Below are 12,283 nucleotides of genomic sequence, written 5' to 3' on the forward strand. Positions count from 1 at the left end.
AGTCTTGCAGATAAAACAGCAGCTTTATTTGTTGTGAATTAAACATTTCGTTTATATCATATCCAGTGTCACAGTAAGATGACCCCACGGATACCCAGATACACAGTCGAATTGTCTAACGTTTTGATTTGGGATCCGATGTGTTCAGGTCAAAAATGCCATTCACAATCTTTCCAGGAAATTGCATCCGGGCCAGTCAAAACACGAGCTCAGTAGCCTGAGGGGCCAGTAGTTAAAAATCTAAACGTAGAGCCCTGCAGTGTCTGAACTGAAGAAAAGCTGCGCTGGCACTTTATAACACAGACATCTTATTCAGCATTAGTTTAATAACTAAATAAATAATAGGCCTATCACGTGGTTATCTTTCCTAATGTATTTACTTTTTTTTTGCTGCGAGTGGAGGTGCGGCTTTCTCCGGGAGACGAGACGCTTCAGTGTTACCTTTTTTTGCTTCACTATATGTGCATTATAGAGAGGGAGTTTTATTTTGTATTTTAGTCCGTTTATAACGCGAGGAAGCACTGTATATAAAAATAAAGATGTGAAAGGGAAAACAACTGTTTTCTATTTTTGTACTGGTTTTCACAAAATAAGGTGATAATGTAATTGAGGAGTAAATAGTATTATTTACAATTTCTTACTTTTGCTGCAGAATCAGTTTTTGTTACATACTAACACTGATATGCCATGTTTAATTGCTAGTCTGTAGGTGTATTTCTATCAAGGTCAAATGCCGTATTCTATAATCCTGCACTCTTTAATGCTGCTTCTTATATGATTTTGATTAGCTGCTATATTCTTTTTTTTCACTGCAAGGTATCCAAGTGGATAAAAAAGTGGCGATTCCTGCTTGTAAAATGTTTAAACCATTAAACTGCCAATTATATTGCTTCACAGCTTAACAGACAAAAAGCCACTGTCACAGAAAAATAATGACCTCTATCAAAAGTCATCACAGCATTCCATTAATAACATTGATACAGGTTATGTATTTTCCCCTCTGGACTATCAATATCTACTTAAAGTTGATACCTTGGAGACAGAAAAGGTTACTTTAATGCATAGGCAATGGGCACTAAATGACCACATTTAAAAATGGGTACATTGGATAATAGAAATGTATTATTATTTTTCATTTAGTGAATGGGATTGAAATCAAGAATCTCCTGTCTATGTGTTGAACCAGTAGGCTAGGGTATTTTTAAGGCATGTCTTTTTGGAAAATATGAAGCAATTTGTGTTTTTCATGTTTGCATTGTAAGATTACTTTTATGCTTGTGTTGTTTTTGCAAAATAAAATAAAAATTAAAAACACAATTAGGGAGGGTGGTGGTGGACAAAAATTGACAAAAGTGTATCTTACAGATGGCTGCTGTTTTATATTTTATGTCCCGCTTTTTGCTTTTATTTACTTTAAAATGTTTTATATGGTGTGAGTGTATCTTTACAAGAAATTCTTAAACGCATTTTATAAAGCACATCTGATACTATGCAGAGAAACTTAACTGCATTCTTTGTGTTTTACCTTGCAAGGATATGGGAGATCCTGGAAGACTGCCTCTAGTGGCGGCTTGGAAGAAGTTCCCGCTCTTTTTTGGAACAGCAATATTTGCCTTTGAAGGAATAGGGGTGGTAAGTGTTTTTTACAGGGGTGTAACTTTGGTTTCAAAAGTACTGGGGGGGTGGGTTCCGTAGCTGTGGCATGCATGAAGATTATTCAGTCTGAAATAAAATATGATACAAACAAGTATAACGAAACATTGCATCCCTTGTTTGTCTAATTAAAAGATCCAAAGACATTCCTGCGGAAACCATTCCTGATAATAAATTGGTGGCACAATTAATGTTGTCATGAGTGATGAGTGTGGCAAATAGATATATTATTCAGTCGCTTCTGAGTCGTGGAATTACAAAGCCGTGACTTTAGACTTCGAAGAGAAATGAAGCACCGCTCAGGTCGGAGCCTGGATCTGGGATCAGATCCCTTTAGTACAACCAGTCCCTGAGGTAGCATTGCACTCTAGAGTGAGTGTGGCGTAATGAAGATTTAATGAGAGGGATGAAAATTGCCCTTGAAATATATTTCCAGAAGCGTTGAGGTTTCCCCACAATTAAAATACTTAAAATAAATACAGTTTTGATATTAAAATTATGCTAGTACTATACTGGTATAAGAAAAGGATGTTTTTAAAAAGTATTTTCAGCTTCCATCCACTTAAAATATGCAGATGTAGCTTGAACCTCAAACTGCAGTGTATCGATGATAATGTAAATAACACCAAGCTCCAGACAATGAGTTTCAAACTTTAAATGTGTTCCTGTTTACAGGTAAGAACTCAGCTTTACTATGATAAATATGATAATATGGACATTTCCCCATCGTTGAAAAAGGGAGGGGAGCATGCCCCCTGTATCCCCTGGTAAATTACATCTGTGGTTTCTTATCTTTCTTTGTTGAAACTTTGCTGCTGGGAAGAGGCCCAATAGTGAACAGCAGTAAAGTTTGGTCCTGCAGGTCCTGTCCTGCACTGTGCCTGACTGTAGAATAGCCATTGCCTCTGTCCCTCAGCTTCCATGTATACTTACAAACATTATTGTTTGGTACATACCATACATTTTTGGAAGTTTTGCAGCACACACAAGTTGGGAGAGCTCCCTGACTGGCGAAATGATCTATAAGCCGGCACTTAAGATATTGATTGAGAAGGACACACGCTCTCGCTCAAAGGAACAGGCCTATTAATCAACTCGGAAGCAACTGAAGTGTGTTGTCATGGTAAATGACAGACGCCTGGATATCTGTCAATAGTGCAGATTAGCATGTCCGGCCTGGAGCTGGGAGAAAGGGACCAGAGTAATTGTGTAAACCTTATGTTTAACGGTATTAGCGTTAGGATGTCATTAGAATACCAATTAAACTGTTTCAATTGAGGAAAATGATCGTTGAAATCAGAAGATCTTGGAAATATGCTGCAGCCTCGAATATTGAATCATTTTGATAGGGTGGGTTCCAGGAGGGTTTGGACAGTTTTTCAGGCAACAGGCTTTCCACACATCCTACATATTATTATTATTATTATTATTATTATTAATTATTTCTTAGCAGATGCCCTTATCCACAATATCACCTTACAGATAAGAGCAGTTATAAAGTACAGTAAAATCAGTAGAAGATAAGATCAAATTAAAATAAGAGCTAAATAAAGAATATGTAAATACCTTTTAAGAGAAAAAATTGAGCAAAATGGGAGCTGTTAAACTTTGCTTATAAGAGTAATCTCCATTAAGAGCACTTAGTAAGTATGATAAATGGATAAGAACGATTTCAAATAAGAGCAATTACAAAAAGCGTGGCTACGAAGACCTGAAACTACAAGATACAGAAAATAATTTAAATTAAGAGCAGTAGTAGAATACAGCAAAATATGGGGAAGTTCAGTTCAAGTACAAGAAGGTGCAAGTACTGGTACAATTGGGTGCCATCTAGTCCAGTATAGTCCGGAGATGTGAGGTTTACAGATGCTGTCTGAGGCGCCGGAAGGTGGTCAGGGACTGAGCAGTCCTGATATCCATGGTTAGGTCATTCTACCACTGAGGGGCAAAGGAGGAGAAGGAGTGGGCTCTGGAGGCAGGGGAGCGGAGGGGTGCTACAGCCAATCTGCTGGTGTTGGAGGGGGTGAGAGGGGGTGTAGGGAGAAATAGTAGTTTGGAGATAGGAGGCAGCAGAAAGATCGAGGCAGTGATAGGCAAGCGCAAGAGTTTTGAATTGGATGTGAGCTGCGATAGGGAGCCAGGGATATATATCATATATGTATATATATATTTTTAAAACCTTAGAGGCTTTACCATTGAACCAAGAAGACAAAAACATGACAAATTGTTCTCAAACTGTAATAGTTCTGTTCTGTACTACAAAATTGGTTGCCGATACTCTTATTGAATGGTAAAACTTATTACAAAGTAAAATCATTTTTAATGTAGCTGTTCCAGCTAGTGCCTTCTCAAGTTTATTATTTTTGAATAAGCGTTTTTGAAGTTATGCAGTAGATACCCTTAGTGTATCTTGTGTGTTAAATTTTTAATGTGAGCAATAAGTTGTCATGTGAGAAATGTATTTGCATCTAAACCATGCTAAGTAGATTTATTGTACTTTTTATTGTCCTGAGCTTGTGCTTGTCTTCCTTTATAGCAGCTTCATTGTGACCATTGTTCCACATACTGTATAATAGCTGTTTTTAAATCTGTCACGTGTAATGTGTTTTCAGTTTTTAAAAGGCTATTTTCTATTAGAGGATAGCAAACACAGCTGGACACCCCTTAGTGATCAATTTTCAAATCACTTCCCTTCAGAAATCTACCTTTTAGAAGCAGTCGACGCCTAACATTTGCCCCTCACCGCTTTTGTGTTACTCAGTGTTCCTAGCTAGCTCAGCAGGCACAGCCTCTACTGTACAATGAAAGCTGATGGAGTAAAGCTGGAAGGCATTTAATTTTTTTGTACTCTCCTGGGTGGATGGAAGTATTCCATTAACTAAGCATCTGTTGTGAATTAAACGAACAGGGGGACGATTCGGTCTTACTGGATGGAGCTTAGTGGTATTACATTTTGCTGAATTATTGGTATCATGAATGTCTTTTTTACTTGAGCATCCATTTGAAAGGAATGTATCCAGCTGTGTTTGGAATGTCCAGTTATTCAACCCAGCTCGCCGCTGCACCCCCTCACGGGAGAGACGAGCACGTGCGTCCTCCGAAACGTGTGCTGCCAGCCATACGCTTTCTTCACATTGCAAGCCTGCTGTGAAGCCATTACAGAACTACAGCATCGGTGGACCTACAGCATCGTTTCAGCCCTTCATTAGAATTATTCTCATTATTTAGTTTTTGGGACATTTTGTTAATGTCCAACACACAACTTTTTTGCAGTGTATTTTATTTGTTTAGTTTTTTGGTCTGTTCGAAGTATTTTTTTAAAGAGCGCTTACTACAGGTTGCACATACTTGTTACATTTTAAATGTAAACTAAAGGAAAATAATCTGAATCAGTTTATAGTCAAAGTTGCGGTTTTCTGAAAACTAAATCAGAGTGTCAGCCAGCACTGTTGTTTGTGTAAACTACTTAAATAGTGAAGGATCTTGTCGTATGTATGTATAATTGAAACAGCAAATAGAAAGTAAGTGGGTAAAAACGAGGGCTGAGTGAAAATTGGCACCAAACAAGACATTTTAAGGACAAATGAATTGATAGACAGGGTATATTGAAAAAGATTCACCTGGAAATGAACAAATAAAAGCACATTAGTTGAACCCCACTCCCAAGTCCTACATTCCAGTTACCTGCATTGAGAATGCAACTTACTCAGTTAGTGGGTTGGTCTCCAGTCAATATAAAAACAAACAACTCTTCAGCATAGCGTGTGTAGACACCAATGTTGTGCCCCAAGGAAACCCCAATAATTGCTGAGGTGTGAGGAGATTGCTTTATTCTCAGGATAGTTTTCAAATACAAAGTATTTGTTATATTTGTTTGTGTGTTATGTTAGCTTTTATTACAATCAAACATTTTCATTAACACCAGTAAGGGGCCTCTTATAATGTCTCTGAGCTTGTGTATTTCACTATACATATAAAAAAAATCCTGCTTACCCTAGGACTAAATCTTAATTAAGTGTTGCTATAGTTATACAACAATTATGATAAGTCTGTGCTATTATTTAATGCTAATACTGCATCAAATGAAAAAAAAAAAAAAAAAAGCAGACACTTCATTCAGGATTATTCCACTTTTTGTCAGTATTGTAGCGTAGCTGCTCTTGCTTACTTGGTGTTGTAATTGCAGTTTATATAGTATTTGCAGGGATATTGAAGATAACTAACAATTTCCAAAGCGTTTTTCTTATCTCTCATTAGCATATCAACAGTATTTTCCAGAAGTTATTTTAGGATTGACTCGGAAGTGAGGGTTTAAAAGCCATTCTTGAAATCCTCATTCTCAATTTCTCCCGCAGTTGGGATACCTGATGATTTAAATGCGAACTCCATGTTTTTTATTGCCCCCCCCCCCCCCCCCCCCCCCCCACACACACACACACACACACACACACACACACACACTTCGCATCTTGTGGCTACTTGAGGGTTACACTATATCTTGTTAATCCAGCAGCTACACAGTTATAGCACTATTGAGAGCAGTCTTGTAAAAATAGAAAATCTAACACATCTCTTCTTGCTTACCTTTGTTGTTCCTGCTTTCGATAATGAAATGTAAAATATACACATTTTCTACAATATAAAATTAAAAGAATAACATTCAGATTGATATTTATAAATGCTAATTCCATATTTTGCATTACCAAAAGTAGGAACAACAAAGACATTGCATGAACAAGCAAAATAGGTGTTTCTTCTAAAGACGTTAGGAAGTTTGAAGCTGCATAAACCTCTTGTAGCCATACGGTGTAAGACAAGCATAGAGCAGTGGACCGCAGGTGGTGTAATTAACTATAATATAGAGAGACGGAAACTCTTTGTTAAAGAATGACCTCTATTGCCTTCCTTGCATCACTCGAGTCAACACTTAAAAAAATCTTTTGAGACTGTTGATATGCTAATTAGAGATAAGGTAATATTTTGCTGAAGAGTTTGTTTGATGACAACAGTTTGTCTCAGAAAATCTGCTGTGAAAACTGTGTTTTCATTACATGAAATTACTTTTCAAAAAATCATTGAATTGACTGTGTCCTAGTTTATAATATGTGCGGCTTTGCTAATGCATCCCGAAGAACCCTATTGTAAGATCCTAAGCAAGTTGACTTCCACTGCTACTCTAAGTTGTACAGTACCACAGTCATTCAGGCAACAGTCTTGCTCTCTCTTTTCTAAACAGCAGAAAACTGAACTTATTAATTATGAATAGTATTTACAGTCCAAAAGTCTCCAGTCTGATTAATAAAGCACTATTGGAGGGGGATTAAAAAAAAAAAAAAAAAAAAAAAAAAAAAACCTAATCTGCATTTGCAGTGTTTTTACTCTTGTACGTTTGGACCAGGCTCACATGTATGCACTTTTATCCCTGCTGTGAAAAATATGGTAATTGAAAGATGTTTGGGTTATCAAAACAAAAGACTACATAGCTTTTACTTTATTTACCTCCTCCATGTACGTTCACACATTTCTGTAGTGCCTGAAGATTAGGTCTGTAGTGTACAATTTGCTGAATCAATTCCCTCTTTCAGAGGCACAGAAAACCCCTCCAGGCAGTATTTCAGTAATAGTAAACAAGGCTCTCTACAGATTTTTGGCAGCCTCTTTAAGCTACCGTTTGCAGTCGTCCCCTAGCGCCAATAATATCTACAGTTAAGATAACATCCTGATTGTAATCTCCTTTTAAATCTTGCAAGTGGAGTCTGCAATAGAAATGTAGGAACGTGCTGTCACTCGGTAGTTGGGGCGGGTTTAAAGTCTTCAGAACGCATCACTGATAGATGCAAGTCGGGAAGGCGGGACATTGCCCAGCAGCACTGGGAAATGTATTTATTATTATTTTTGTAGTAGGTTTTATTTTTTAATGGGAAAAGGGTAAAGTCAATGTGAATTGATTAACCATTTCCACAATTTTTCCGGTGTTTATTGGCTATCCACTGATTTCATTGTTTATCGGTTAAAAGCAAAAATCAGAAGCCCTAAGTATAATGTATTGTTGTCTTTAGGAATCAAACCAAAATCCAAACTCTTTATTCAAATTGCCTTGCACTTTGGTTATCTGTACCTAGAGTACAGATTTACTGGTCATACTTTTAAGTGTTTTTCTAATTTTTCTTTTTCAGGTTCTTCCTTTGGAAAACAAAATGAAAGAAACCAAACGATTCCCACACGCACTCAACATTGGAATGGGAGTTGTCACGTTTTTGTATATCTCCCTGTCCATTTTGGGATACCTACATTTCGGCGATCACATTAAAGGCAGTATTACACTAAACTTGCCCCATGATGTATGGTGAGCTTCTTTTTTTTATTATTAGAATATGAAAATAAAATACAAATTATTAATGGGTTACAATAGAAAGTTGTAGCACTGTCATCTTTGTTGTGCATTATTATTTTAGGGACAGACAGAGATAGATTTCTAAAATTTTATTACACATTTGAAATCTTTGGCACATCTACCATCTGAGCATATTTAACATAATGGACACAAAAACATTGAAACAGCACATAATGTAATACAGTACCTGTACCACAGGTACCAAAGCTACTGCAGACAGATACTTTACATATATGCATTTAACAGTGCATAAACAGTTTTAAATGTATGTTTGCCCAGAATTTCCATCAGTGTGTTTCAGAACCAGTCACATATAAAAGGACAAACTATACAATACAGTATGTTACTGTATTCACTTTTGGTCTTTCCACTTCACATTGTCTCCAATCTCAAACTGTGCATATGAAGCTTATAGATAGGATTAGGCTCCCAGATAAAAGGTTTATGTTTCTGAGATCCGAGGATCTTGCATTTAAGGTTGTCAGTACCAGTTTCTCCCAGAGGGATGAGATGGACAGGAGAGGTAGAAATGTTTTTTGTTTTGTTTTTACTGTACAATTGGTCCATCAACTTGACCATGGTCTCATATTAAATATGGAAAACTAGTTGAATTCAAAATACTATTCAGCATTTTAGGTGTATTTCCTAGTCTTGGTAGTTACTTGAAGTTGGTCATCCCAGTGATGATTTTGTCCACTTTGTACCACCCCAAATTGGAATGCAAAAGAGCCCATATTTCTGGTTCTCTGTTTATATAGAAGGCTACTGCTTGGATTAATAAACGCCACAAAGGGTCCCATTACCAGCACAACAATAGCATCCTGACCACCAAGCTGAAAGACTGATCCAATTGCAGTCAGATGGTGTGGAAACAGCACATAACTGACTTAAAAAAACAAAACAAAAAGTCCAAAACACTGAGGCTGCATCGAGTGAACTTGATTCTGTCACTGACTTCATCCAGTCAAACATCCTGTTTGTTTAGCTTGAACACCACCTTGATCGCCTAGATATATATTTACATTTTTAAATGTTTTTATTTGGCAGACACCTTTATCCAAGGTTACTTAAAGGTGTAACAGGGCAGTACAATATTACAATGCAAGATTTAATATTTAAATACAGCATAGTTTACAGGAAGTGCAAATAACACTACTAAAGTACACTATGAACTAGGATGCAGCAAGTAAGGATTACAGCAAGTTATATCTACAAAAACATATTAGTAGTGCAATATCTACCATCAGATAACATGGCTTGTCATTTGCTGTCATTGAATGACACTGAAACTGTTAATTAGATGTTCTTGTTGTTCGGAGGAGATGTGTAATCAGATTAAATGAAACCCAACTCAGATGATTGATTTTAGTTTTAGGTATGACACATTTCTTTATTGTTTGTATAATTGTTATTATACTGGTTTAATTATAGATGCACCAAGTACCTAAATACTTAAACAAAAGGCTACTCAAGAATTGCTCATGTATTTAATTTATTCTGTAAAACATACACACTTCTGTAAATCAGCATCTATCATGTTTGGCTCATAACCGCTTATCTAGCTTGTTATGCGATAGCTCTGCTCTTTTAACATTATTATGCAGAGGGGTGAGTCCAATTTGTCTTGCTTAGCCCTTTTCTATTTAGTTGTACAGTGAAGTCACTGGTGAGCATGGCTTTCTGTTTTTATATTCTGACCACCATATTATAATTTTTACAGATGGAAAATAGCGACAATCCTCATTCACTGTAAAGTTGAATATGGAGATACAATCTGTAGATATGTATTAGATATTCAAGTAATTTTAGCTAACAACATTCCAGAAATCTTACCTATTTTACACGGCCATTGCTTCGTAGGTCTCAAATGTACAGTTTTGAAAGAAACAAACGTTATACAGTAGCAAATGTGTATTTTCATTTTTAAAAGGGTATCAATAACTAGTTTAGGTTAAACGCACTGGTACTGGTGTGCAAACCAGTTGTTCTTGTAGTTAATGGAAATCATAGGTCATAGGGTCTGACGAGTGTAATGGTCTTGTAGAATAGCCCTCCAGAACGATGAGCTAATCTCAGTGTAAAAATAACAGAACAGCAGAACCAATGAAAGAGGACAGTTTATCAGTTTTCAAATAACCACCATTTTCTACTAGCCGGCAAATATTGTCCACACTACCTGATAGGTGAAAAAACAACAAACGTATTAATTATATAAAGATTTAATGTTTTACAATGTCACAGTCTGCTGTTTTATAGTTGTGTAGTTCAGTGCAATATTTCACAGTTTCAGTGCACCTGAGGGGTTATTTGTACATGCAGATGACATGTTAGGGAGCATAGGAACAGGCCAGGCAGCGGGGAAAGTACCGCTGTGACACTTCAGCCCTTTGAGATGCAGTGTGCCTAAGTGAGATAAGTGGCAGTGAAGGAAGAATCAGGGGACAGTAAAGCCTCTTGAGGGTTCATGGACTTGAGCTCTGACAAGCCGTAGACACCTTGGTTTTCTTTTCTTACCAGCTTTACTGTAGTGCACCTGTAAACAAACTGCACAACAAGAGCCTTTGCAAGAGAGGGTGTTGCTAAAACAGGAACATGGTTCTAGTGATTAGATTATAGATTCACTTTGTCAGCTTGAGGAATAGGAGTATGTTTAATTGTTAAATCCAGAAGAAAAGATAACCAATCATGTAGTAATAAAGTGATTAGATTGAAATCACGTGAAATCAGTAGGTGACCGGTGATGCTTGACTTTGCAGATGTCATTACCAAAGTTTAGGCCTTCAGATGTAATAAATGTCATGTCTTCCTACATATTTGTACTTTTGTCCTTGAAAATCTAATAGGAACCCATAGTCAGCTGGCTAATTAATATATAATTTATTTTAAGTTTGTTATGGTTGTTACAGTTTTGACTGTTTTGATGTTTATTTAAATAATACACATTTTTTTCAAATAAATAATCTTCTGACTTTCCAAAACTGATTTAGTACCTTTGAAACAGCTGAAAAACTGTTATGCTGGCCAGGCGGCGGTTTGAATTATGCTGAAACAGATCTTCTCCTTCCAGCCTCGGGCTGTTCCTTCACATCTGAAGCATGGTCTTTCAGTTGCTTTGATCTTATTCACGTCATGGGATATTAGAAGCATTTCTACTTTAACTTGATAAAACCGAAAAACTTTTATTTTTGACAGGTCTACAGAATGTGTTTTTGTAATACACCCTTTAGAGATTGTAAAATGTCCATGAGCCACGGGAGCACTAAATTTGACTTTGTAATAATGAGAAATATGAAACTCCTGGTATGGATGAACAGTCTATAACTTCTTTAGTACCAAGTACCCTGCACAGAATAAAATAACAACAACATAATATAAAATGCCAGGGGAAAATACCTTAAGTAAATGTTTACTTCTGGACACTTTATTTAACTTGTTTAATTCTTGCGGTTCTTATCCTTGGTTCTCAGAGAATTCTGGGAATAAGGAGTTAACATAGCAGAAAGGGTAAAACCTGAACAAGTGATTAAGCGTTCTCCAACAGCTGCTTCTAGAAATGGGTCCCCATAACCTTTTTATGTATTATTTTTAGTCTTTCTCTGGTGAATGTATAATTATAGATGACGTTTTTGCTATTCCTTCTATATTTTTGTTCTGCATTTGTAATTCTGTAAACTTGTTTTACATTGTAACTTCTTAAATCCTTAATTAAAATTAGACTTTCTTGTCTTAAATTATTGATGCAGACTTGAAGAAGATCTTTTCCCCCACTTGATTTTATTTATTTTTTCTTTTCTTTTAGGATTTACCAGATGGTGAAAATTCTCTACTCCTTTGGGATTTTTGTGACCTACTCAATCCAATTTTATGTTCCAGCCGAGATAATCCTCCCAGCTCTCAAATCCAGCGTGAGGGAAAGGTGGAGACTGCCTTGCGAGTTTGCTTTGCGAGCCCTGCTGGTCTGCTTAACCTGTGAGTAAATGCTGTTCAATTTGAATGCATACTGCTGGACTTGGTGGTGCTGCTGCTGCAAGAGAGAGACCAATTTCTCACATGTTTTATACATCAGATTTACATGTTCAGTGCTCTTGTGCATTACAAATTGTGATAGGAACCTAAATGTTGTACTGAGTGGGGCCCACTGAGTGGGCCCCTGCGTCTTTAGAGCCTGTACATCCACAAGTATGATGGGTCCGCTGATCTGCAAGTGTGTGCTTCACCTGACAAAAAAAAAATCAC

The 12,283-nt window shown here is 36.7% G+C and overlaps 1 protein-coding gene across 1 annotated transcript in view; it reads left to right on the forward strand.

Annotated features, from left to right (window-relative positions):
* Nucleotides 1–12,024, forward strand: part of slc36a4 (solute carrier family 36 member 4) — a 24,718-nt gene extending 12,694 nt beyond the window's left edge. The window contains exons 9-11 of the mRNA XM_041232600.1: nt 1,534–1,632; nt 7,830–7,999; nt 11,847–12,024. Of these exons, the coding sequence (XP_041088534.1) occupies nt 1,534–1,632; nt 7,830–7,999; nt 11,847–12,024 (447 nt within the window). The remainder of the gene's footprint in view (nt 1–1,533; nt 1,633–7,829; nt 8,000–11,846) is intronic.
* The last annotated feature ends 259 nt before the right edge of the window (nt 12,025–12,283 follow it).

Source organism: Polyodon spathula, chromosome 30 (genome assembly GCF_017654505.1).
Source record: "Polyodon spathula isolate WHYD16114869_AA chromosome 30, ASM1765450v1, whole genome shotgun sequence".
In the NCBI taxonomy this organism is placed as follows: domain Eukaryota; kingdom Metazoa; phylum Chordata; class Actinopteri; order Acipenseriformes; family Polyodontidae; genus Polyodon; species Polyodon spathula.